Genomic DNA, 24537 nt, shown 5'->3' on the forward strand with positions numbered 1-24537 from the left:
ATGTACATATCACTCAAAAACCTACACTATCGTCAAGGCAATTACAATCATGAGTCACTTGTCTACTGAGAGGATATGATAATGTACATTTGCCCGCCTTTTTCCCGCATTCCGGTAGAAATCCGAAACAATATATGACGGAGAAAAAAGAACCCTAGAAACAACAACGGAGAAATAAAGGAACAAAAGGGAAAGGGGTAAAAAGAATAACTCCAGCTCGATGATGCAGTCCAATCACAACGTCCAGATCATCCCAATTTCATTCACCCAGACACAGAGACACAGACGCGACCGGTCCCGATTACTTTGGGGTCGGTTCCATTCGAACGAAAATGTGAAGCCGGTTTACTCCATGATGGCCTTCGCGCCGACGTTCTTCAGGGTCTCGATGATCTTCTCGGCGTCCTCCTTGGGCACGGACTCCTTCAGAACCTTGGGAACCGACTCGACGAACTTCTTGCTGTCGACCAGAGAGAGACCGAGGAGGGTCTTGATCTCCTTAATCACCTTGGCCTTGGAGGCGGCATCGATGGATTCGAGCTTCAGGTTGAACAGGGTCTTCTCCTGAGGAGCCGGGGCAGCCTCCTCTTCCTCGGCGGGGGCAGCGGCGGGAGCAGCGCCGGGGGCCATGGCGAAACCGCCAACGGGCAGGTCGGGGATGTTCAGACGTTCCTATCAACAAAGATACATAAGCATTGGTTCGTTCCACCAGTCTCTCATCGGTGTGTAGATCCATTGAGGATTGGTCGCGAGCAATTCCCGGACAGAATGGGGTGCACTGATTTGCGACATCCACCACCTCGACAAACAACGCACCTTCAAGGTCGCAACCAGATCGGCAGTCTCCAACAGGGTCAATTGACTGATCTGATCCACGATCTGAGTGATCTTAGGGTTGGCGGGAGCCGCAGCAGCTCCCGTCGATTCCCATCGCCGGTTGAGCGTCCGCTGGGACAGATATGTGGAGGGAGACAGACGCAGAGCGGCGGAGGGACGAACGAGCTGTCTGCAGCAACGGGCTGCGGTCTGAGCAGGGAACGACATGGCGACGAGGAAGATGGGAAGGGAGTGGAGGAGCAAGAAGGGGGACGACAGCAACGGACGGACGGACTTTGATGGAGTTGACGGCGGATGAAAAAGTAAAGTCGCTCCTGCTCGGCCCGGAAAAACTATAGTCACGTGGACACCACCTATACAAACTGACATACAGAGTACAACATATCCAACAGTCCAAAAGCATCAATAGATCATTCCGTATTACGACAGATATGTACTCTCCAGTCTCACTTTTCATGATATCGTGGCTCTATCCCATCGCATTTTACTCCCCCTCCATACGTACATACATCTCATCGCAGATTACCTTCCTCCCGCTTAATCCTCATCCCAGTTGGGGTTGGGACCAGGCGGCTTGGGTCCTCCTGCCTGTCGAGCCACAATGATCTGGTCGACGCTGAGGACTGTCCGTGCCGACTCAGCAGCCAGACGAATGGCCCAGCTCTTGGAAGCCAGCAGGTCGAGAATGCCTTCATCCACCGTATCGAGCGTAAACTCCGGACCCGCCTCGAGATCAACACCAGTAGTCCAGTAAGGCTCCTCGTCGGAGCTTCCATCCTCGCCAGACTCCTCTTCGGACTCGGCGGCACCCTGGTTCGCACGGTGGTGAGCCGTATACAGACGAGACAGCGTCTCGGTGGCATCCAGACCGGCCGATTCGGCCAGCGTCCGGGGGATGACCTCAAACGCCTCGGCGAACTTGCGGATAGCGTGCTGGGGCAATCCGGGGGTGCGGTCGGCGAACGCAGAGATTCTCTCCACCAGCTGGATTTCAGTGGCGCCTGCGCCGGGAACAAGGCGGGGGTCCTTGGTGATGGCCTTGACGGCGTTGACGCCGTCGTCGATTGCTCGCTCAACGTCATCCAGGTGGTTCTGGGTGGCGCCACGCAGGACAATCGTAGCGGTACGGGTGATCGTGTTGTCATCCTCCTGACGGAACACCGTCACGCGGTCTCCTCCAATCTCGGTGGTCTCGACAACGTCGATGGTGCCCATCTCGTCGGGCATGGGGGCACCCAGACGGGCGAGGGGAGTGGCGCCCACAACGCGGCAGAGTCGGCGCAGCTCGAACTTGGACAGGATCTTAATGACGAGGATATTGAAGCGGTTGAGGTAGTGCATAGCCAGGTCGCCAACGGTCGAGCCGGCAACGACAACCCGGAGACCGGAATCGTAGAGCTCCTTGATGGCGGCCTCGAGACGGTCCTCCTCACCCTTGGTGAAGTCAAGCATCTCCTGGGCGTTCTTCAGCAGCACGGTGCCCTTGGTCTCGGTCTGGGAGATGTCGATGGGGCAGGAGAAAACTCCCACCTTGGCTTTCTGGGCCTTCTTGACCGTGCCGTCGGGCTCCCGACCGAGCACCATACCCTTCACGACGCGCGACTGCTCCAAACTGCCACCCATGATCTTCACCACACGGACGTTATCGACGTTGAAGTTAACCGGGTTCTTGGGGAGGACGGCGAGAACAGCTTCGGCGACCAATCCAGCCAGGAGATCCTCCGTGCCGGACTGCTTGCTGGCGACGACGGTGCGGAGGGCCTTGCTGAGTTCAGACTTGGAGCGGAGCTCTTGCAGGCGATCGACCTCGAGATCTATACCACCACACATTGTCGTCAGTCAACTAGCCCCTGAACGGAGTAAAACATCCCCGAGGACACGAGGTAATACCCACCTTCTAGTACTTTGAGTGCGTAGTTCTGAGCCTTTTCATAACCTTGGACGATATCACTCGTCTTGAGACCCATTCGTAGCAGCTCCTCCGCTTTCTTCAAGAACTCTCCGGCCAGGACAATGACCATGTTCGTTCCATCACCCATCTCGGCATCCTGCTGCTGACTGGCCATGACGAGGAGTTTAGCGGCGGGGTGAACGACGTCTAACTCGCGAAGGATCGTCGCAGCATCGGACGTCAGGATCATCTTCTGCAGGTGGTTGATGACAATCTTGTTGCGGCCATAGGGACCCAGCGATGTCTGGACGGTTTGGGAGATAGCCTGGCAGGCTTCAATGTTACGGATGACAGCGCCATCTTCAGCATCGTGACTGTGAGATAATAATTAGCATGTCGGAATTGACAGATATGCGTTCCGCCTCATTGCTCCCTCCAGTCGTGCTCTCCTGGACCGGTGTTCGGTCACGACCACGATCCCCTCCATCCCGGGGTACCACAACCAAGGACTCGCTTACCTTTGGTATCCAGGCTTGAAGAGACCCGCCTGGGACGGTCCCGGCATTGACAACGACATGGTGACGGGAGCTTTCTCTGGAAGATTGGGAGGGAGAATCGAGTGAAAGCGACCGGACGTGGAGGTAATTTTTGAACGGAGCTGCTGAGACGGTCTGCGGTTTGTTTCGTTTGCACGCGGAGGGGCTAGGGCATTGCCTCTTTGGGATGCTGACTAAGTTTATACATACAACAACTATTTCACTATTATTATCGACACGCTACCTAGACAAAATGCTATTACGTTGCTGATATTGCTGTATTGTACAGAGTGGAATCATGTCTCATTATGGCGTCTATCCTTCGTTCATTGACAGGCTGAGGCACTGGCACTGGCCTTGGCCAGTCTTTCTTGGCCTGCCTCTATAAAAGTATACCCCTACCACGCAGAGCTGGCTTGACGGAATCCGGGCACTGCAGGTCAATATCGTTAGCATCGTCCTCCGACATCGGGCAAAGGGGTCTTACTGAACCCGCGGACAACATTACAGCCGCTGTCCTCATAGATTCCCTCCGCTTTGTAGAGCCTAATCCCAGTGAGATGACGAAATTTTAAAGCCTGGCCTGGTCACACTTACATTCCCTTTATGGTTTCCATCCGGTTATAGCTCTTCAAATGGTTAGCCCGTCAGCAAGCCATCGATCCTGGCAGATGGGAGCCCTTACCGATGGGTGGGTAGACATGAACTCGGGAGGCGTTTGTGCCTCTGCTTGTTGCATGCGAGCCCAACTAGCATATTGTCAGCCTTCGTCCGTCAAAAGTATCCAGACCCAATCACAGATCACGTACAGCTCAACAGCAGCACCTGGGTCAAAGCATGCCTTGGACATCATCACTATATCACATCAGCACGGCACTTGGTCTGCATTCCTGGAGACCATACTCAATCCAATATTGTCTGCTTCCGCCTGACAACCAATTAGTTCGACTGCAAACACCAACCAAAGGATGAACCCACCTCTTGCGTCCGCGAGTTCGGCAGACTGTACATCAGGTTCAATATGAGAGACGGAAATTGTCCCGAGATATCGAACAAGAGAGAAATGAGAAAGACTATTCCGAATGAGACGAACCCAGTGCTCATGCGCTCCGCCGGATGTCGCGCCACCACATGGGCAATCTCATGGCCCAGAACGGCTGCCAGCCCATCTTCGTTCTTACAGATCGGCAAGATCCCGGTGTATACAAACACCTTTCCTCTTCATCCCATCACGAGTCAGCCAACCCCCCACATCAGATATACAACGGGAAGAACGGCGCATACCCAGGGAGCACAAAGGCGTTCTTCGTCTGCGGTTCGTCGATCACATGAACCTGCCAGTCCGCGCCCTCAATCTGCGCCTGCGGGATCAGCCGTTGCAGAACACGGTTGACCGAGACCGTGAGCGGGTGGTTCGCAGGGAGAATCTTCCCGCGCTCTTGATTCAGCACTTCTCTGTAGCTCTCTTCACCCATCTGCAGCTCCCTCTTCGAAGATATGCAGTTGAACCGGCGTCGACCCGTCATCTACACTGGTGCGTTAGGGGACATGTGTCCAGCACGAGAGATTTCCAGACGCACCTCCACCGTTTCGGTATTATAGATATAGAACCCGCTAATCCCGAGGCCTATAATCACAAAGTGGTGCGGTCTCGCATTATTCAACAGCCGTGTCAGGAGCGGCTCACGCGACGGGCTAAAGCGTCTATACTGGTTTCCGCCATTGAAGGGACGTCGTGGGAACGTCGAGAATGCATGTCGGAGGGAAGGATGCGGGCGTGGAAATCCGAATAATACCGCTATCGATGGTCTCGAAGGACCTGTACGGAAAGACGACGTCGCGATGGTTCTGGGCAGCGAGCGCGGAGAGGGCGGAAAAATGCGACGGGTAGGGAGGGAGGCGCCCGGCGGGGGGCGGAGAAAGGGACGGGTTATTGTCGTGCGAAACATGGCGGCCTGCTTTGCATAATAGGCGAGAGTATGTCGCGGATGGCAGTATGTGGCAGACTGTGGACTAACTGGTACGTAGGCTGTCGCGAAAGGTCAGCAGAGTTGAAGCTGAAGCTGAAGCTTTGAGGTCGTGCGGAGTGGATCGGATGACGTATCGGGTTACGATGAAGCGGGAAGGAAGATTTTAACCACACCGGGGTCTCATGAGATTCACAAAGCACTCGGCCAGGTCTTAACAGCTCATCGTCTAGGAAAAATAAGATTACCCCTGCCGAGCGGTAGAGGCGGGCGATATTTTGGCATATACAAGCACAGCGCCTTGGCCACTTGGCCACAGGGGCTATTTATCTGCTCCACAAACCAATAATATGCTTATGATTTCCTTTTAAATTTCCTAGAGATGGTTATGGGTTCAGCTTTTCAATCTCTTCCTGCATTAAGTTTAGAGAAGATCTTAGGCTTTATCTAGGATCTTTAGATATCTAATCAATATACCCTACACCACTACGCCACTACCAGATGCCAGCAGACAATTGAGGACAAATATGAGCGCTCGGTATAGTTACTCCGTAGTTACCACACTCAGCAGTCATCCTTTCGGTAGCAATACTATAGTAATACTGTGTGAATCTATTTAGTATGCCTATATGGAATGTTACTGTGTTCTCTACATGTCCTCGAAAATACCCACGGGCTGAAAACTATGATTCCACTAGTCGCACTATTCTATTCAGTTATTAACGCGCGAACTCACAAGCAACACAGAGGATAGATATATTCGGTCATGCTGTGATTTTATCAAGGTATACATGTTGCCCAGAGTGGTTATATCGTGCCCCAAGTTTCCTGGGGCAATCCGCTCAAGATTCGTGGTGAAAATATATAGTCCGCTTCTGCAGACGCCGATCTACTCCCCCGGAATAGATACCCCAGATACCTCCTTGCAAATCTTCAACAACTCCTCTTGCTTGCTGACATTTCCAGCTCCAGGATGCGCCGACTCTGCGCCTCGCGTGGTGAAGAACGTTCCGCTCTTCAGGCTGGCCAAACTTCCCTGTCCGACTGCCCAATCCGCCAGCGCCTTGGCCGGTGTATCCATCCCACCAGGCGCCATGGTGCCTCCCATCTTGGTCCGTACCCAGCCGGGGTGCATACTCACGACCTGGATTTCATCCCCCCATCGGCGGGCAAAGGCATTCGCCAGCATGGTATCGTGCAATTTGCTGTCGCTGTACGAATGCGACTGTGTGACATTGCGCAGGGACTCATCGCCGCCGTAGTGGCTGTCGGAGCTCATGTAGAGCAGCCGCGACGTGGGCTTGTGCATCAGGCAGGTGAGGATGTACGGCGCGAGCGTGTTCACCGCGAAGACCGCGGATATCTTGTCCGCGGTGATCTCGCGGCTGGACGTGGAGCCGTAGCCAATGCCGGCATTGTGGATGATCGCATCGAAGCGCCCGTTTCCCAGGGCATTGGCTTCCTCGGCGAGTTTCTTGGTTTCTGCGATCGAGCGCAAGTCGGCCACGAGCACGGCCTCTGCGTTCGGGACGGACTTGCGGGTGGTCGCAGCGCGGTCTGCATTCCGCGCGTGAAGGACGACTGAGTGGCCTTTGTCGGCGAGGAGCTTGGCCGTCGCCTGTCCGATGCCGTCGCTGGAACCAGTGATGAAGATGCGAGCCATGGTGGAAGTAGATATATTATGGGGAGTTTGAGTTCATTAGAGGATGGGAGAGCGTGGAACGTTTAAAAAGATACCGTGGATGCGCTGGATGATATCACAACAAATGATGTATTATTCAGGGCGGGGTTGGCATGACGTCAAGCATCCACAGAGTTGTATTTAGAGCAGTATGAGTATACGGAGAGAATATTGAGGACATTTGATAATGTCAATTAGACAAATAGAAAGAAATGTCCAGGACAGGAAGTATAAGTTCTGTACCTAGAGACATTGTCTAGTCCAGAAGGATAAGTATAATCCTAGTTACCTCTCACCAAACAATACCCCGTTGGCTTTTCCCTGCAAACAATGTTTGCTTTTATACTATTCCAGCATAGTTCTTACAGGTGCAGATGGCTGCATATTGTGAGTTGACCGTCAGGTGTCCAACGGTTACTGTGGCTACTGCGACAACAGATATATTTACACCGCTGCATACATCCCAGACTCGATCAACCTCACTCTCCATAAATCCGACGAGGTACATTGACCATATTATTATACGTCAATCCATTATTGAAGCCATACACCATGCTCTATCACCCTTTATCCATATTAGCAGCAATCCCCCTCGCTCTCGCTATCCCTCACCACAGATCATACTTCTATGCCGGCGGAAACTACACCCTCACCAGCTCAGGAGAGCACATCTACACCAACCAGATCTACGTCGAACGTCTAACACCCCTAAACGGACCAACCCAACCCCATCCCATCGTCTTGATCCACGGCGTCGACCAAACCGCCACTGTACGCCCCCTCCCCCCTTGCCGAGCCCACTAACACCCCCAGAACTGGCTCAACAAGCCCGACGGCAAAGACGGCTGGGCCTCCTACTTCCTGTCCCAAGGCTACGAATGCTACCTGCTCGACCAAGCCGCGCGCGGCCGCAGTCCCTGGGACAACACCACCAACGGCGACCTTAGAAAATACACCGCCGAACACATCCAAGAGTTGTTCACCGCACCAGAGCGGTACGTCCAATGGCCGCAGTCGGTGCTGCACACGCAGTGGCCCGGGACGGGGATGATGGGCGATCCGGTGTTTGACGCGTACTACGCCTCGACGGTGCCCTCGCTGGCGTCCAATGCAGAGCAGGAGACGATGATGCGGGTTGCTGGCGCGGCGCTTTTGTCGAGGATCGGCCAGCCGGTTATTCTGGTAGCGCACTCGCAGGGCGGAAGCATGGCCTGGGTCATCGCGGATGAGCGCCCGGATCTGGTGCGCGGTGTTGTGGCCATCGAGCCGAGTGGGCCGCCATTCTGGAATGCAAAGGTTTTTGGCGCTGGGCCGGCGCGGCCGTATGGATTGACCGAGACGGCGTTGACGTATGAGCCACCTGTATCGGATCCGGAGAGGGATTTTGTGAAGCAGAAGATTGTGTCCGGATCGGAGGTGCACGATGATTGTGTGTTACAGGCAGAGGACCCGAGTCCGAGACAGTTGGTTTTCTTAGGGCAGCTCCCAGTCCTGCTTGTCACGGCGGAAGCATCGTACCATGCTACTCATGACTGGTGCACTGTAAGGTTTTTGAAACAGGCTGGGGTAGATGTCCAACATATGCAGTTGGGAGAGAGGGGGATCCACGGGAATGGACACATGGTGATGGTGGAGAAGAACAGTGATGAGATTGCAGGCGTGATTGCGGGTTGGATGGAGGATTTGTAGAAGCTTGTTCTTTGAACATACCGAGGGCTAGCCAGCTGACTTGAGCATACTGGTCCAGATATTCAAACAGAATGACAGCGAAATCAACACAGCCCAACAGCCAAGGAGCTCTGAATCTCGAACACTTGTATGCATCCTGATCCTTTCGAGGGATGTTAGCAGGATCGCCATAGCATTACCGCTGGATGGAGATTTTGAATCGAGATGTCTACTATGCCTTGTCTGTGCTTGTTAATGATCTCCATTCCAATTGTGGTGACCAAGTGCTCCCACTAGGACGGAAACCAGAATTTTCAGTTTAGAAGAGTACCCTGCGTGGAGGACCTGACACATATCAATTTATATAAGGGCACTACCTCAACAGCCTGTGGACAGCAAAAAAACATGATCGGCATTACATGGTTAACCCTGGTTGATGCCAAAGCGTACGCGAGAGACCTCCGTGCACGGTGCCTCCCTATCCAGGGATCGGATGCCGGTTAGCGGGGGAGTGTGGGGCGTCCGTTCGGGCCGTGGACTCCGTAGAGACAAGCATCAGAGCCCCGCCCGATAGGGAGTATAGCCCTAAAAATAGAGACCCAGTCAGTAAGAAACTACATACGTACTCCGTGGTAGCCCAGAGTAAGGTATAGATTATTAAGATCACCAAAGGGACAAACCCCCCGGTTCATGCTTCCGTGATCCACATCCACTGACGCGCGTCACTTAATTTGAGACGGTCGTCCTCGGACTTAATCAAACGGCCTCCCGATCTTCTTGCGGCTCTCTGCTAGGCTTTGCTGCTTGTATGTTTTGCATTTCTCCCTCCCCTTCCTTTCTCTCTTCTTCCCACTCAGTCTCCCCTTTCAACATCTCCTATCATGGCTGCTAAGCAAATGTACTTTGCCCTATCCCGGTCGTGTTTATGGAAGTAGAGTGCTGACACGTCTTCCCAGCAATGTCGATGTGTTGGTGATCGGTGCTGGTCCGACCGGTCTGGGCGCCGCTAAGCGTCTTCAGCAGCTGGTAAGTGTGATCAATTAGATCATGAAGATAGAACTGCTAACGATGCATGGGAATCCAGAACAGTGCCTCATGGATGATCATTGACGCAAACGAAACCCCCGGTGGACTGGCCTCGACAGACGTCACCCCCGAAGGCTTTGTAAGTCATTCTGCCGCATTAATGATTAGATATTAATTGCTGTGCAGCTGTTCGATGTCGGTGGACATGTTATATTCTCCCACTACAAGTATTTCGACGACTGCCTCCACGAAGCCCTCCCCAAGGCCGAGAACTGGTACGAGCACCAGCGGGTCTCCTATGTCCGCTACCAGGGCCGCTGGGTCCCCTACCCTTTCCAGAACAATATCTCCGTCTTGCCCAAGGAGGAGCAGGTCAAATGCATCGAGAGTCTGATTGATGCAGCCCTAGAGGCTCGCACCCGCCCTGCGTCGGACAAGCCCGAAAACTTCGACATCTGGAACACCCGCAATGTCGGCCAGCGGCTGAACGATATTTTTATGCGCCCATACAACTTCAAGGTCTGGGCGGTGTCCCCGAGCAAGATGAACGCTACCTGGGTAGGTGAGCGGGTAGCCGCTCCCAACCTCAAGCTGCTGACCAGCAATGTCATCCTCAACAAGGTGGCTGGCAACTGGGGACCCAATGCCACTTTCAAGTTCCCTGCCAAGGGCGGTACCGGTGGGATCTGGATTGCTGTGGCCAACACGATTGCTAAGGAGAAGACTTGCTTTGGTGAGCACGGCACTGTGGTCAAGGTCGATGCCGACGCTAAGAAGGTCTACTTGAAGGACGGTCGGTTGCAATACTAATGGGATGACTGGCTATTAAGCTGATCAAAACTGCCAGGTACCATTGTTCACTACGGATCTCTTATCTCGACCATGGCGGTTGACTACCTCGCCGAAGCCATGGCGGACACTACTCTGCAGCAGCTTTGCAAACCCCTCTTCTACTCCTCCACCAACGTGATCGGTGTCGGTATCCGTGGGACACGCCCTGAGCGCATCGGAGATAAATGCTGGGTATGTTCTCTCTGGATTCAGACCAAGGAGAAATACAATCTAACGGCTGCAGCTTTACTTCCCCGAAGACAACTGCCCCTTCTACCGTGCTACCATCTTCTCCAACTACTCCCCCAATAACCAGCCTCACCAGAACGTCAAGTTGCCTACCAAGCAGCTTGCCAACGGCCAGAAGCCTGCTTCTTCCGACGCCCAGGAGGGACCATACTGGTCTATCATGCTGGAAGTTTCCGAGTCGCAGTATAAGCCGGTTAACCACGACACCCTGCTGGCCGACTGCATCCAGGGCCTGATCAACACCACGTTGCTTCAGCCCGAGGACGAGATCGTCAGCACCTACGTGCGCCGTTTCGACCACGGATACCCCACCCCCAGCTTGGAGCGTAACGGCGCTCTGAACGAGATTCTCCCCTACTTGCAGCAAAAGGATATTCTCTCCCGGGGCCGATTCGGTTCGTGGAAGTACGAAGTCGGTAATCAGGACCACAGGTATTTGCTATGACAATTGGGCCCCGTGTACACACGCTAACGGAATATAGTTTTATGCTGGGTGTGGAAGCTGTTGACCACATTGTCTCTGGTGCTGTCGAGCTCACCTTGGCCTACCCCGACTTTGTCAACGGTCGTGCCAACACTGAGCGTCGCCTGAGAAGCATGAAGACTGTTGTTCAGTGAGGATATAGGCAGTGTGATACTGAGTAACGGAAGCAGTGGATGGTGACCGGTGTTCCGTAGATAAAGCAGCCTACTAGACTAGAAAATACATATGCTTCTATAAGTATTTCTCGGGATATAAAGATGTTAGCCATACATACGATCCCTTTATTGCCAATCCCTGAGGCCAGTGCCGCTGCCGTTGTGACCAGCAGCAGAGACAGACCTACCGCCAGCAGTATATTGTTAACTTTAAGCCAATCCTCCAATGCGCCAGAGTCTCCTGCTCCTCTCGGAACTAACGGCAGATGCGCAGTTGAGAGGACGAAACGAGCTCTGTGCAACCACAGCCGATCGTTGTAGATGGGCGGGTCATTAAATCTGCAATGCAGGGCAGTTGTTGCATCTGAATGAGGATCATAATGGCCCGATAGCCTTTCACTAGCGACAGCACGTGGACCTGTTCTATAAATGGGCTCTGGGCTGTACGGGGTGAGGCTCCTGGCGCTTGATGCTACATCTAGCCCGCCATCTGGCGCCGTCCTGCGAAACGCGAGATCGAACGCCTCGGGTTGTCAGATATATGTCGGCGCTTAACGGGGCGATCTTGATGGTGGAGGATGTGGACTCGTTCATGTTGGGTCTGGATGCAACTGCGGTTGGGGTACGTGTTCATCGTTTGCATTCTCCATGGTGGCACAGTCATAGTTCTAGTCAAGTACTCTCGAGGTATGGGACATTAATGCAATTCTTTGGTGGACAGAGCTATGAGTAGATCTATACTCATATAGAAGGGCTGAATAAGAGTAAATTACTATTAATAAATGAGGATAATTTGGGAAAGTGTGATAATTAGCCCCGTTCTGCATGGGAAGCGGTTGCACAATCTCTGCAGTAGTGCCTTTACGGAGTACATTCATCCACCGACTATCCGAACATTCCTCGCTGCTTTCTTCTTTTCACTCAATAATGGACCAGTTAATACTTCTCTACCTTTCCACTGCTAACTACAGCAGTTACAAGGTACTCAAATGCTCAACGCGACCGCAGTTATCACAGACTAATGCCACCGCTCGGACAAGTCACAGTTGGCTTGTGCTCTCTGCAGGGTTTCTGCAGTTTGACCTCATCTCTTGCCAGTCTGATTCGCCACGGGTGTTAAATTAGCGGCCGAATGGGGGGCAGCTTGCAGGTGCACGAATGTGATAAGGAAGCATTAGTGCCGGCCACTAAATGTGACCAGCTTGTCTGATGTCGGTCAGCACCCGATGCCGTCGGTTAAGAGCATACTCTCTTCGATTCTTTTATTCTACTATATTCTCAAGAAAGCAAAGTCTATAAGGTTCTGCAAGACGTGTCTTACTTCTCTACAATGGCATTGTGCTCGGTCGTTCCATGGTTCACGATGGCACCATGGCTGGGGATCAGCATTCTCACTGGGTGTGATACGATGATCGAGGCTGCAGTAGATCAAAGCTAAATGGTCTGCTAGCTTCCTTTCCCCATGCTAATGCGCTGACCGTGTTATCCCATGTTATTATCTCCGGGTGGGGAGATCATGAGAACTATCCAGCCATGCAGCGGTCCATGCACCACGACAGGCCCTAGAAAGGCCGTTAATTGCCGCCCAGCAGACTAATTATGGCTCTGGATGAGGGGAAACAAGGGCAACAAGAGATAATAATAGTACCCTAAATGACTGTTCTGATCCTGGCGGGTAAGACGCTGGCTGCTGTTGGCTGCGGCTTTCCCGCCTCTGCACAACGATGCTCCTCTCCCTCTGCCAATCACTCCGGCCAGAGGGAAGCTTGGCTCATGACTCCATCTTAGTCCTCTTCGTTCAACTCGTGTTGGGCCGTCATCATTGGCCTCGAGACAGTCGGACCCCCCGGCTGGCCGTCTGGGTACGATCAAATCACGGTGAACGGGCCTGGCATCAACGCACCCCCGCGCCGTCAACGGTGGAGAGAGAGGAGAGTGGCCGTCGTACATTTTCCCGATCAGGAAGAGACAGCTGGGCCATTGGCCGGGGGAGATATCACACTTCGGCGAATTTGTCATGATCTCCCGTCCTCGATCTTCGTGAGTGTACTCCATACGAGGCAGAGATACCTGGATATCCCCCAAGACAGATAGAAGGCTTGCCTCGGAGTATCCGACAGTATCGAGAAATAGCACTTCTGCTGTGCCAGGCAAATGCACAATCATGCGACACCGCTTGCATCCCGTTGGGCAGCCCATAGAGCCCTCAACTCCAATCATCTCCCAGCCAGCCTTCGAGATGATCAAACCGGCCTGCCAATCATCCTGGACAGCAACCTGCATGGGCGCCAATGCGCAAAGGATCCAAAATTATCCAAAATTAGTCCGGTGGGCGAACGAACTAACCAGTTCCTTTGCGATCCCACCCCCTGCTAGTGCCAGCAGCCGGGGATCTGCTTGCTGTGATCTTCCAGCCTATCCTTTCCCCAGCACTCTGACGCTCGGCTATCGGGGGGTGAGAGGATGAAAATAGTAACATCAGCATCGTGCCTGGCAAGTCACAAACCGCTCGCATTTAATTTAAAGCTTCCTCCATCCCGCCGCCATGGAAAAAAGGCCGTGGTTCGGTCAACCGTCTCCTGCACACGTTTGTCCTTTCGCATCAGCGTCTGTCATTCCCTTATATTAGTTTAATTCACGAGTCAAGGCTGCTGGACCAGCTTTGCACCTAATCCTCCATCCCACACAGCTTGCCAGACGACTGTGTCCTGTCCTTTGCGATAACTTCCGCCGGTCGACTTGCATTTTGATAGTGCCGCCGAGTGCAAGCAACAATGCCTGCCGCGTCGAAGAAAAAGTCGTCTGCCGCCAATGTGGCGATGAAGAAGGCCAGCATCGATTCCTCGGTGTCGTCTTCGAGTGAAGGAACCCCGGTGGGGACGATGGAGAAGTCCGCAGTCAAGATGCACAAACGATCTCGCTCTGGTAAGCTGCACCTCATCGGGCTCATACTTGCTCGGCATACTTCCTCAGCTTCATGCATCGCTAATCCCTTCTCATGATAAGGCTGCTTCACCTGCCGTCTCCGCCGCAAGAAATGTGACGAGAAACACCCGGCCTGCAGTGCCTGTATCAACCTGTGTGTCAAGTGCGAATATAAGCGTCCGGCATGGTGGGCCAATGCAGACCAGCGGAGACGCCAGAAAGAGAAGGTCAAGAACATGATCAAGCAGACGAAGATGAATGAGCGCAACGGGTCCATGAGCGGTGCGTGTCTCGTCGGTGCAGACTCGCCGGTTCCCTCCACTCATCCATGTACAGACCCTGCCAGCCGTAGCCGGCCGATAGACCCCTCCCCGACGAGTCCTGAACATGAATACGGTCGTCCAGTATTCCCAGAGCAGTACGACATGTTCTCGTCGCAGTTTGCTAACCCCGAGATGCCTCAACAAATCTGCGGGACGTTCGGTCCCTACGAGATCGATGTCAAGACAGAGCGACAGACCTATGTCAACGACATCCCCCTGCGCCATGACTCGACCAGCTCGACCTTCAGCACCTTTGCGCCGCCGCAACTAAATGCGCCTCTGCCAACCTTCCCCGGCGAGGACTGGTTCCACGAGGAATGCTTCCCTCCGCCACCAGCTCTTCCCGGTATCGACCCGGCGCTGTCCAGCCAGAATATCGCCCAGGCCTACGAGATGCTGCAGGCCAACATCCCCGTGAGTGACCATGACCGACCTCTGCTCGACCACTTCATCCATAATGTCCTGCGCATGATCTTCCCCATCCTGGAGGCGCACCAGCGCGGCCACCTCCGCGCCCAGGCCATTCTCCAGGCGCTCGAGACCAACAGATGCTACCTCCACTGCTGTCTCAGCGTTGCTGCCATCCACTTGAAGACGACAGACCCCACTATGGGCGAGCAGATCGACCACGACATCATGCGACACCGTTTTGAGGCTGTTTCACAGCTGTGTCTGGCGCTGGGCGAGGACACCAAGCACGAAGAGATCCTCGACGCCACCCTCGCCATGATCTTCTTCCACTGCTCCGTCGGTCCCGCGGACGACTACCTGCCCGATATCCCCTGGTACGACCACTTCCAGGCAGCGTCCAACCTGGCGAACCGACTCGGCCTGCCGAACGCCGTCGAGGCCTGCGGAAACCCCTACATGCAGCCGCCCTTCAGCATGACCCTCACGTCCTGGATCGACATCCTCGGCTCGACGATCCACGGAAAGACGCCCGAGTTTGCGCACACCTACCGCTCCAAGCACCTGAGCGGCGCCTCCTCCGGCCTCCGCGAGCTGATGGGCTGTGACGACCGCGTCATGTACCTCATCTCCGAGATCACCTGTCTGGACGCCCTGAAGAACGCCGGGAGCATCGACGAAATGGCCGTGTGCTCGCACGTCTCGGCCCTGGGTCGCCAGCTGGAATTCACCGAGCCGGCCGACCAGACCCTGGAGAACCCTTACGCTCCCAACGGCATGCTGCGCCCCGACGTCCTGACCAAAAACATGACCGCCGTCTTCCGCATCGCCGCCCGCATCTACCTCTGCAGCCTGGTCCCCGGCTTCGACCGCAGCCAGCCCAGCAACCTCAACCTGGTCGCCGCCATGGCCAACACGCTGCAGTTCATCCCGTCCGGCCCCAACGGCTTCGACCGCTCCCTAGTCTGGCCGCTCCTCATCACGGGCGCCTACTCCGCGCCCTCGAGTCATTTCCGCGCCGTCCTGGCCGACCGCGCCGCCGCACTCGGCCCGCACGCCGACCTGGGCAGCTTCGGCCGCATGTACCGGGTGTTGCAGGAGGTGTGGCGCGTGACGGACGATCCGATCGAGACCTTCAGCACGGTGAAGGACAGCCCCGACCTGGCCAGCCCGGTGAAGCTCGAGGGGTCGGCGTCGCCGCAACCCATCACCGGCGCCGAATGGGAGTCGCCCGAGGCCCGACGGCCGCAGATGCACTGGCGCGACGTGCTGAAGCAAAACGGGTGGAACTATCTTCTAATTTGAACGAGACTTGGAGTTTGGGTTTGATATTCTGTCTCTTACACATGGGACTGCATTGAATTGCATCCCATATTGGAATCCCTTGATGGGACTGACTATTCAAGCGGGCTTGGATAAATGTGACCACCAACTTGGGGCCCGGACCCGGTCTGATCTTCCGATGCGCATGCGCACCCACAGACCGACGGGTCTCCATTCTTCGCTCTTTATAGACTAATGAGCTTCACTGCGGGTCAGGGAAACGCGACATGCAAAACGACAACGTGCACTGATGTGGGATTTCTGCAGGGACGCGGACGGGATCCATACCCAGGGGAGTTGCGGTGTTGGAGGGAGTTCGGCTGTCTCCACGGATCTAAGCCGTTGGAGTTGGGATTGATGTTTGGTTTCTGTTTTTGGTTTTGGTCGTGTCACTCGTTTGCATAGGTTAGGTACCTAGTCTAGGTGGTATTGTATACCCATAAATCGAAGCGCGTTCGCGATGTTGTCTGACGTATCCTGATGGCAGTTGTGGTATAGGATCGGCCAGGATTTCTCCTGGTTTCTGTAGTCAAAAATGAGTCGATTTCCTCAACAACTGGCCGGTTGGAGTAGTTGGTTATCTCGCATCGTTAACACCGATGAGGTCGCCGGATCGAGCCCGGCACTGGTCATTGTTTTTTGCCCTTATTTTACTTTAGTCCTTCGTCAGGAAGTTCTACTTTTTTTTTTTTCCCCTTTCTTTTTTTTTTTTTTTTTTTTTCCTATTTCAAGACGTGCCGGCAGTTCGTTGGTCTGAGGAGCTGGTAAGTCTCGGTGTCCACTACAACTAAGGCTTCAGTGCAATTAGACGAAGTATGGATGTCATCCTATTTGGCAGCGGCGCAATGGGACAAGGGACTATGACACTGGGTGTTATCTCTGGTTAGGTTGGATTGTATCCAAGTACGTTTGCAATCGCCCTGTTGGGGACTTTTGCTAGTGTGGTTGGTGATGCAGGCTTTTACACCGGTTCGGATGGTGACAAGCATTGGAGAAAAGTATCCTTAAGCACGCACCAAGTACTACACGTATACGCCCTAACCTTATAACATACGTGATAGATGTGATCAAATGGGCTGTTTTAATGACGTTTGCATTGGAATTGGTGTGCAGGGAGAGCATACATCAAGGTCGATGATGTATGACAGGAGCCAGCTAAGGTAGGTCTATGTGATTCTGAGCAAGTAATGTATATGTTTCACCGGTAGCTTCCCCTGTGTTTAAGGTATTACGCCTGTTTTATTAGCGATCCCCTTCGTGCCAGGCATTTGTGCTTATGGATGTGAGTACAGGTCGATGGGAGTAGCCTGTTCAGGTTATATATAATGACCAGTGCACTTTCTTTCCGTACCAAGGGCAAATGGGAAAGTAAAGAACAGATAGCATGCGTGTGCTGTGTTCAAATAGCTACACAGATTCCTCTTATATTACTTAGCATTATCACAGGGTACAGTCCTATTAGTATCTCAATTGATCTACCGCTAATCAATATAAAGAGGACCCAATGCTGTGTTACTTGGATGATATCCAGCATAGCTCTCCTATCCCACTCGCCAATGACTCACCAACATTCGTAGTATAGAGGTGTCTGCCACCCTTCGTGTTATCCATCATAGAACCTCCTCGGGGGCTAGATTGACTGCTGTCCAGAAGGTTTGATGGGCAGAGGAAGGTTTCGCCCGTAGAAAGCACCTAGGTGTTCCGCGAGGACAGATGAACGACGTCTCCTCAGACAAGCGAGTTAGTCCAGTCATAACCTTGTCTTTGCTCTCCATTACTATCCCATCAGTAGAGTGACGGATCGATACCCTGGACTTGGAGCGCCGAGTGCCGATATCTCCTCCTCTGGTTCCTTCGTCTGAGGATTTGTCATAATACCATAGCCTAGATAAACCCGTATCCGCCACAAATACAGGAGATATCTTCATAATCTCACAGTTTTAGGCTTGGCATGACGAGAATCACCTTATACGGACTCCTTAGCCTACCAATCAGTTAAGTGATTGTCGATTACAAAACTTGCGCAACTTTCCTATGTCTAGGCGATCCTTCTCACGTTCTAGCTGATAATAATTAGGATCGCTTAGCCCATAATTAGCTCCGTTGGATCAGTCTACGCAGAGAGGAGGAGCATGGCTGCGGCTGTGGTAATGGCTAGAAACGTGCCGGACACCCGCCTTCAGATATATACTATTAACAACACACGGTCCTTTGCATTCCGTATATCCAGTTATACCTGATATGCCAGTCAGAAGCAGCGAAGTCAACTCTCAATGAACGACATACCCAAAAGAATAAGGATGTAACCAGGTTGCAGCCCATCTATAGGATGATAGCGGCGTTCACCCTCCGCCCAACACCTGCTCCATAATCCCATATCATAGATACGCCTCTGACACGAGTCGCCGCTGGCTCACCCGAGTGTAAGTATACGGTGGCCTGACCAACTTCGCTCTAGTCTTCCTAAAAATGGCTACCTTCGTTATGTACGATGCTTCAGTGGGCTTTAGACCTGCCTCGCCTGGATGTTGTGATGCCGGGAAGAAGTTCCCTAATTTAAATTCCAAAAGTATACCACAGTCTAGCATCTTTATGATCTGCTATCAAATGCTCAGGACTACGTAGGTATAAGAAAGCGGCAAGACCGATACACAAGGAATGCCACTACCGTGTGTTATTCAGTCATGATACAACACACCGCGCTATATTGACATATCCTTAATACCATAACTGGAATATCTTGTTTGCCTGCAAATATCCCGGATATCTCCCATCCTGAAGGTAAGTGACTAGACCAACCTATGCACAACAAAGCGGGAAGCATGGTGCGATATTTAACATTGGCTTATATTGTCAAAATCTGGACATCACCTCAACAATTGGCCGGTTGGAGTAGCTGGTTATCTCGCATCGTTAACACCGATGAGGTCGCCGGATCGAGCCCGGCACTGGTCAATATCTTTTTGAGTCTATATTTTTGTACTTCGCATCAATCTACAGGCACCCAAGTCCAGGTAACTAGGTAGGTTGCCAAACCCACGAGAATTACGACCGCATTGTCTCCAATTGTGGGGCGAAGCCCGCAAAATCAATCCGTCATTACGGCGACACTCCACAAAATAGAGGCCCTGCAACGACATAAAATCTTCTGAGCTGCTAGCCAACGCTCTTCTTTGTACCTCACTGCTGGAAGTCTTACCATCCGGCTAATTTGATACATTGTCGAACATAACTGCGCTCGGCAGAACATAGGTTCCTTACAACCCAAGTATCATGACCAGAGATGAGGCGGTTTATCATCTACTGTGTACGCATGGTATCTGGTGCCTACCTAATTAATCAAGTACCGATTGCTACCAGTACAAACCAGATCGTATCAGGTTCACGGATACACCGAGATGCTATGCCTGATGGACAAAAGTGGTTAAGGTTGTATTGCTCATCCACACAATGACCACTATAGATGGGAACTAACCTTAACGTGACTTGGTCTACTCGCTACCTCACCTACAGGCATATGCTTTTCTACGTAACAAACTACTACTTTCAATGGCTACAGAACCTGAAAAGGGTGGGGGATGGTCGAACAACCGAGTCGTATGCAACCGACGATTTTGGCGCATAGCTTGTGGTTGGGGAGGATGCTTTGGGATGTAGTCCAGTGCACATCTGACGCCTTCGGAGCGCTGTTTGGCCTATCAGAAGTATAATCCGTGATAAGAACAAGGTGGTAAAAAACAAAAAAAAAAGGCTACATTTCGCCTTGCAATGCTATATGGCCATATAGAAAGACAGGTAGAAAAATAAAAAGTAATGACCAGTGCCGGGCTCGATCCGGCGACCTCATCGGTGTTAACGATGCGAGATAACCAGCTACTCCAACCGGCCAATTGTTGAGATACCGCTCAATTTTTGACACTATGAGTGGGGTCAAGATTTTCTGGAATTCGGCATACCAGAAGAGTTGGAAAGTAAGCCAACAAGTCAGATAGGTAGGTCTCTGATTTTAGATGTCATCATGCCTACACTTATCCAATTTCAGCCCCAAGTCATTTGCAAGGTTCAAATCGACACTCCTCGTGCTATCAAAAAGCGATAATTCTAAGCGTCTCTGTGGGCGATTCTTTCTCACAGCTGCCCATGGAGGATGTAATATGCTTACTGCTCCATACCCTTTGCGAGCGCCGCCTCCATGGTGCATTTAGATGTAGTTAACATATCCGGTTCTGGTTCCCTTCGCCATCCACGGTGGTCGTGAGTGGAGCAACGAATATAAGCGGTATACGAGCCTGGTAATTTGGGATTCGACTACAGCGACAGTCGACGAGGGGAGTGGACCATGAAAAGGGACAAACAGGTATATGTCCGTGACCAGAAAGGTCCGATCATCATGTCTTTCAAGCTGCGGATGGCTATTGCAACGATCGAAGGGATAGGACTGGAGACATTCAATTCTCGACCGACTATGACTGTTTTGCATGATACAGGGGAAAGCAACGAAGTGCCCCGAAGGCTAGCCTTCCTAATATGGAAGGCAACTCTCCAGAGACGACCACGGGGCGTTCATTTATTGGTGATTATTCGTCCAGAAAATTACTGCTGGTCGTGTGATGCTTCCAAGTCTGTATCTGCATCAGCCTTTCGCTGGCAACCCCCCATGGCATAGCCAGTGAGAGAACGCCACGCCCAGTCTCACCTCAGCTGGTTCGAGTTTAAGGGAAAGAAAGCCCGGGGCCCAAGCACCCCAGGAAATGATTATATCTATCCATTTCTATCCCGATCTCCCTCTGCTTCTTTCACCTTCGCATTTACTTTGCAATCCTAGTTCTCTTTGCGCAGTTCCCTGTCTCCTCTTTTGAGTATCAAGCTCATTTGATCAGTCAAGATGGAGCTTCGCCTCTTTGAACAGAATGAGCGGTGTTGTGGGTATGTTATGGGCGTTCGCTACTCTGGCACCAACCGCAATGGGAATCTATACCGGCGGTATCGTCGGTGTTGTAAGTGCCCAAGGTATGTTGCGGACGACTGGCGGGGCTGGGATGAGAAGCATCCTCGTTGCCGTTGCGGGTTTCCAAGCCGCATGCAGCACGAGCAATCCGGGGATCATTGGACCTACCGGTGTCTTCGCGAGGAATGTGACTTCAGGAGAAGTGCCAATTCCAGGGAGCAGACTAGGCCTTATCGGCGAGGCCGACGTGGGTCTCGACACAGATATGGATAAGAAGCGAAGGATAGATATGATGGTGTTCGAGATCTCTTGCTGTTGAGAGTATTGGTGCCTGCTTCAGAATTGCATTGATGTGGAGGATTAGGCAAGTTGTGATATGTTGTCAAAAGTAAGAGGATTCTGTGGCCTCCTATATTACTGGTTAAGTCTCTTGGTAGTTGAGGCTAGTGTCCTTGCGCTTGAGCAACTAGATAGACGGGTTTCCTTTATTTCAGTTAGTTACAATTGCTACTATTAACTTGGTCATCTCAACCTTTCTTTTATGTTAACTGTGTTATGTTTTCAATCTCTCTTGACAAGGAGGACCGGGGATGGCCAAAGAAATCCCTCCTATAGGTCGGATAGCTAGAACAAAATTCCATATGGAGCCATGGCACGCAGTGTTACTGCCAGTCCGGAGCCCAAGACTGCTGAAAGCTGCATACAAAATATATTGACGAGAGTGAGAACCAAATACGTGCCCTCTTCTTCCAGTGTGTCTAGATAGTCTTATGGTGGTACTGATCGCCACATGTCCCACACAAGCATATGTTGACTGACCAGGATATATATATGGTGCTGTTCACTGTGGTGAGAGCCGAATGGACGTTATCCAAGTATGCAAATTGGACCTACAAAGCACAAAATCTATGCAAAGATTCGGTAACCCAGCATTCTGTCTCAGCGAAAGTCTGGGAGATGGGCCTACACAATATGGCAAAATGCTGCCCGATATGGGCTCGTAGAACGTGAATATCACAGCGAGATGATCGCAAAAAGATTGACCAGTGCCGGGCTCGATCCGGCGACCTCATCGGTGTTAACGATGCGAGATAACCAACTACTCCAACCGGCCAATTGTTGACGAACGTTTTTTGGGCTGGACATTATTATCGCCAACCGTATTGACGAAAAAGGTAGTTGAGTAGCAGAGCTGATTATACCCCCTTGCTTCAGGCGCTAAATCATTCCAGATAGACATAGTCTTCGGCTTATAGGAATAGAGGAATATTCCCATCTTGAATCGACAGAAGCATCTTGAAATCCGACCGATCCAGCCTATGGTGACCATAAAGGGAAAGCGGTGAAGGGTGCGGACACAAGATATCGGAGAGCCAGCTTCCTCCGCGTTCGAAAAGGCTTATGATCAACTCACAATCTGATATCCGGCTGGAGACCAGACACATCCAACTCATTCCTGCAGGATGCCATTTGTATGACTGAAACAGACTTTATCCTTTCAGGGCACTGTCTTCCGACATCCCAGTCTCACCATGTCCCACGGCAAATCTCTCTCATTGAGGCAGAATAATTTCATTCGGGTCCCCAACGAGGCAAAGGACCAGCCTCCGGTCGATGACCCATCTTCCCGAAGACAGAAGCGACAGGCGACCGTCTTCGATGCCGTAGCTGGTTGGTCATGATCCGTATGTTATCCCGCACAGCGCTGATGGATGCCAGGCCGGGTAAGCACCCGTGGTTTCTTACCTTCGGCGCCGTATGCTTCCAGGTATCGGGATACGGCGTCCTCAACCTTTCGCCCTGCACGCCCAGAAGAGGTCCTTTTCCGCCGAAATCAGGCACCAATTCGCTACGAAGAAAACGACTTCTACTTCGCCCACGAGGCTCTTACATTCGACCGTCCTCTCCCCAGTTCCGATCTTCTGGAAGCAATCCATGCCTACTCGGCTGATTTCTACGACAATGCAACGTGGGACCGCGGTCATGATGACTATCGGAGCATGGATGAGACGGCTCTGATCGCCATGGGAATCCTGTTGGAGGAGATGGCACGGGAGTCTCTGGGCGAAACTGGTGATTTGGTCCTGGTCGAGGGAGAGGAAATTCGGGCCGATGAGAGTCAGCCTGTCTTCCGCAACGACCGCAGGGTGGGCCGTAAGAGGGCCAACACTGGGCGGAGTAGCATCCTTGCCAGCTCCGGGGATGACCTGGACAGCGTGGTCAAGAAGAAGAAAAAGAAGCGATCGAAGAAGCCTCGGCTAGCCGCCGAGGCGACACCCACAGATTTGGACACTGAAGCGGACACGAACCGATGACATGTCTCACTCTTTCCTCACAAGTGGCGCACGTGGCTCCAACTTGCCACGAATATAAGGCGTGTAGCCGCCGACGCCTCTTTCTTAACTCTGAAGGCTGCTGTGTGCCTGAATGCTTGTCTCCCACCCAAGCACTTTTCTTAAACTGAAGCCTTTCCGTCTGTATGACCGTGGCGGGATAACGGTCGAATCGTGGTCCCTCAATCTGACGGGGAGATGACCCGAGACGTGCAGGGATGCTTCGACCGCTGATCCCCTGCCACACGGGTCAAATGATCACAATCTCAGGCCAGACAATGGCTGTCGCCGAGCAATCCGTGGCGTCCGCCGTTCCTCGGCAAGGTTGGCCTAATGGAAGTCCAGAGTGCAGGCGGCGCTTTTAGGGTCTTGGCCCGTTCCGCATGGGGACTAGACGGGTACTAGATTGCGGTTCTGGCACCCCAGACTATCATCCCCGCGGTCATACTGGCTCATTCGAAACCCCCCGGACTGATCCTGCGACTCGTCTTGAACGCGCCACCCTTTTCTTATATTACTCCTTCTCTCAATTAGCCTGAATTCATTTCTCAATCTTCTTCCCTGGTTCACGAAGTTATTCCTGGGGTCTGTTTGGGCAAATACATCGTACTGTGGAGTCAACTGCTGCAATGGCGGTTGAATGTATGGCCCGGTGGTTCGCCTTTGACCTCTTTGGATATGGATTTATCCTAGGGTTGTCCGGGGACTGAAACGAGATGGGTCGGTCGTGCCTTGATAGGCAATTCTCCACCGCGAGTCTCCCCCCCGTTGGCATTGGTTTATCCACACCAGACAGCGGTGCCTAGAGCATTTGGACCCAGCCGGGGCTGTTTGCTTGAACAGGCTTAATCGCTGGGAAAATAACCGGTTGAAAGCACGTAGACACTTGCCGTTGTAGACGGTTGCCCTCATCGACGGTTGTTCTTAAGATCGCCCGTCCCACCGACGATGA

At 52.6% G+C, this 24537-nt stretch overlaps 9 protein-coding genes and 4 non-coding genes across 13 annotated transcripts; 7 read left to right on the forward strand and 6 right to left on the reverse strand.

The window, feature by feature from the left end:
* Positions 1–345: 345 nt before the first annotated feature.
* On the reverse strand, positions 346–1044 carry ATEG_00764 (mitochondrial 54S ribosomal protein bL12m; the record flags this gene model as incomplete). Its single annotated transcript, XM_001210850.1, has 2 exons — positions 346–672; positions 817–1044. 2 exons carry the CDS (start codon positions 1042–1044, stop codon positions 346–348), a joined length of 555 nt encoding a protein of 184 aa, XP_001210850.1.
* Positions 1045–1374: 330 nt separating this feature from the next.
* ATEG_00765 (chaperonin-containing T-complex subunit CCT8) lies at positions 1375–3305 on the reverse strand (the record flags this gene model as incomplete). The annotated part of the gene is made up of 3 exons (XM_001210851.1): positions 1375–2651; positions 2732–3102; positions 3247–3305. The coding sequence occupies 3 exons, from the start codon at positions 3303–3305 to the stop codon at positions 1375–1377; spliced, it is 1707 nt and encodes a 568-aa protein (XP_001210851.1).
* A 719-nt stretch (positions 3306–4024) lies between these two features.
* Positions 4025–4790, reverse strand: ATEG_00766 (M48 family metallopeptidase; the record flags this gene model as incomplete). The annotated part of the gene is made up of 3 exons (XM_001210852.1): positions 4025–4119; positions 4227–4483; positions 4549–4790. The coding sequence occupies 3 exons, from the start codon at positions 4788–4790 to the stop codon at positions 4025–4027; spliced, it is 594 nt and encodes a 197-aa protein (XP_001210852.1).
* Positions 4791–6120: 1330 nt separating this feature from the next.
* Positions 6121–6894, reverse strand: ATEG_00767 (uncharacterized protein; the record flags this gene model as incomplete). Its single annotated transcript, XM_001210853.1, has 1 exon — positions 6121–6894. One exon carries the CDS (start codon positions 6892–6894, stop codon positions 6121–6123), a length of 774 nt encoding a protein of 257 aa, XP_001210853.1.
* A 570-nt stretch (positions 6895–7464) lies between these two features.
* Positions 7465–8601, forward strand: ATEG_00768 (uncharacterized protein; the record flags this gene model as incomplete). The annotated part of the gene is made up of 2 exons (XM_001210854.1): positions 7465–7683; positions 7726–8601. 2 exons carry the CDS (start codon positions 7465–7467, stop codon positions 8599–8601), a joined length of 1095 nt encoding a protein of 364 aa, XP_001210854.1.
* An 860-nt stretch (positions 8602–9461) lies between these two features.
* ATEG_00769 (protoporphyrinogen/coproporphyrinogen oxidase) lies at positions 9462–11304 on the forward strand (the record flags this gene model as incomplete). Its single annotated transcript, XM_001210855.1, has 7 exons — positions 9462–9478; positions 9537–9606; positions 9665–9745; positions 9793–10399; positions 10454–10629; positions 10682–11118; positions 11169–11304. The coding sequence occupies 7 exons, from the start codon at positions 9462–9464 to the stop codon at positions 11302–11304; spliced, it is 1524 nt and encodes a 507-aa protein (XP_001210855.1).
* A 2795-nt stretch (positions 11305–14099) lies between these two features.
* Positions 14100–16286, forward strand: ATEG_00770 (Zn(II)2Cys6 transcription factor; the record flags this gene model as incomplete). The annotated part of the gene is made up of 2 exons (XM_001210856.1): positions 14100–14250; positions 14332–16286. 2 exons carry the CDS (start codon positions 14100–14102, stop codon positions 16284–16286), a joined length of 2106 nt encoding a protein of 701 aa, XP_001210856.1.
* A 576-nt stretch (positions 16287–16862) lies between these two features.
* On the forward strand, positions 16863–16936 carry ATEG_10483. The gene has a single exon. It is a non-coding gene; the product is annotated as a tRNA-Val (tRNA).
* A 2249-nt stretch (positions 16937–19185) lies between these two features.
* On the forward strand, positions 19186–19259 carry ATEG_10484. Its single transcript has one exon. It is a non-coding gene; the product is annotated as a tRNA-Val (tRNA).
* An 859-nt stretch (positions 19260–20118) lies between these two features.
* On the reverse strand, positions 20119–20192 carry ATEG_10490. Its single transcript has one exon. It is a non-coding gene; the product is annotated as a tRNA-Val (tRNA).
* Positions 20193–21214: 1022 nt separating this feature from the next.
* On the forward strand, positions 21215–21571 carry ATEG_00771 (uncharacterized protein; the record flags this gene model as incomplete). Its single annotated transcript, XM_001210857.1, has 1 exon — positions 21215–21571. One exon carries the CDS (start codon positions 21215–21217, stop codon positions 21569–21571), a length of 357 nt encoding a protein of 118 aa, XP_001210857.1.
* A 721-nt stretch (positions 21572–22292) lies between these two features.
* ATEG_10489 lies at positions 22293–22366 on the reverse strand. The gene has a single exon. It is a non-coding gene; the product is annotated as a tRNA-Val (tRNA).
* Positions 22367–22784: 418 nt separating this feature from the next.
* Positions 22785–23567, forward strand: ATEG_00772 (uncharacterized protein; the record flags this gene model as incomplete). The annotated part of the gene is made up of 2 exons (XM_001210858.1): positions 22785–22923; positions 22972–23567. The coding sequence occupies 2 exons, from the start codon at positions 22785–22787 to the stop codon at positions 23565–23567; spliced, it is 735 nt and encodes a 244-aa protein (XP_001210858.1).
* Positions 23568–24537: the final 970 nt, after the last annotated feature.

Source organism: Aspergillus terreus, genomic scaffold, assembly GCF_000149615.1.
Source record: "Aspergillus terreus NIH2624 scaffold_1 genomic scaffold, whole genome shotgun sequence".
Classification (NCBI taxonomy): domain Eukaryota; kingdom Fungi; phylum Ascomycota; class Eurotiomycetes; order Eurotiales; family Aspergillaceae; genus Aspergillus; species Aspergillus terreus.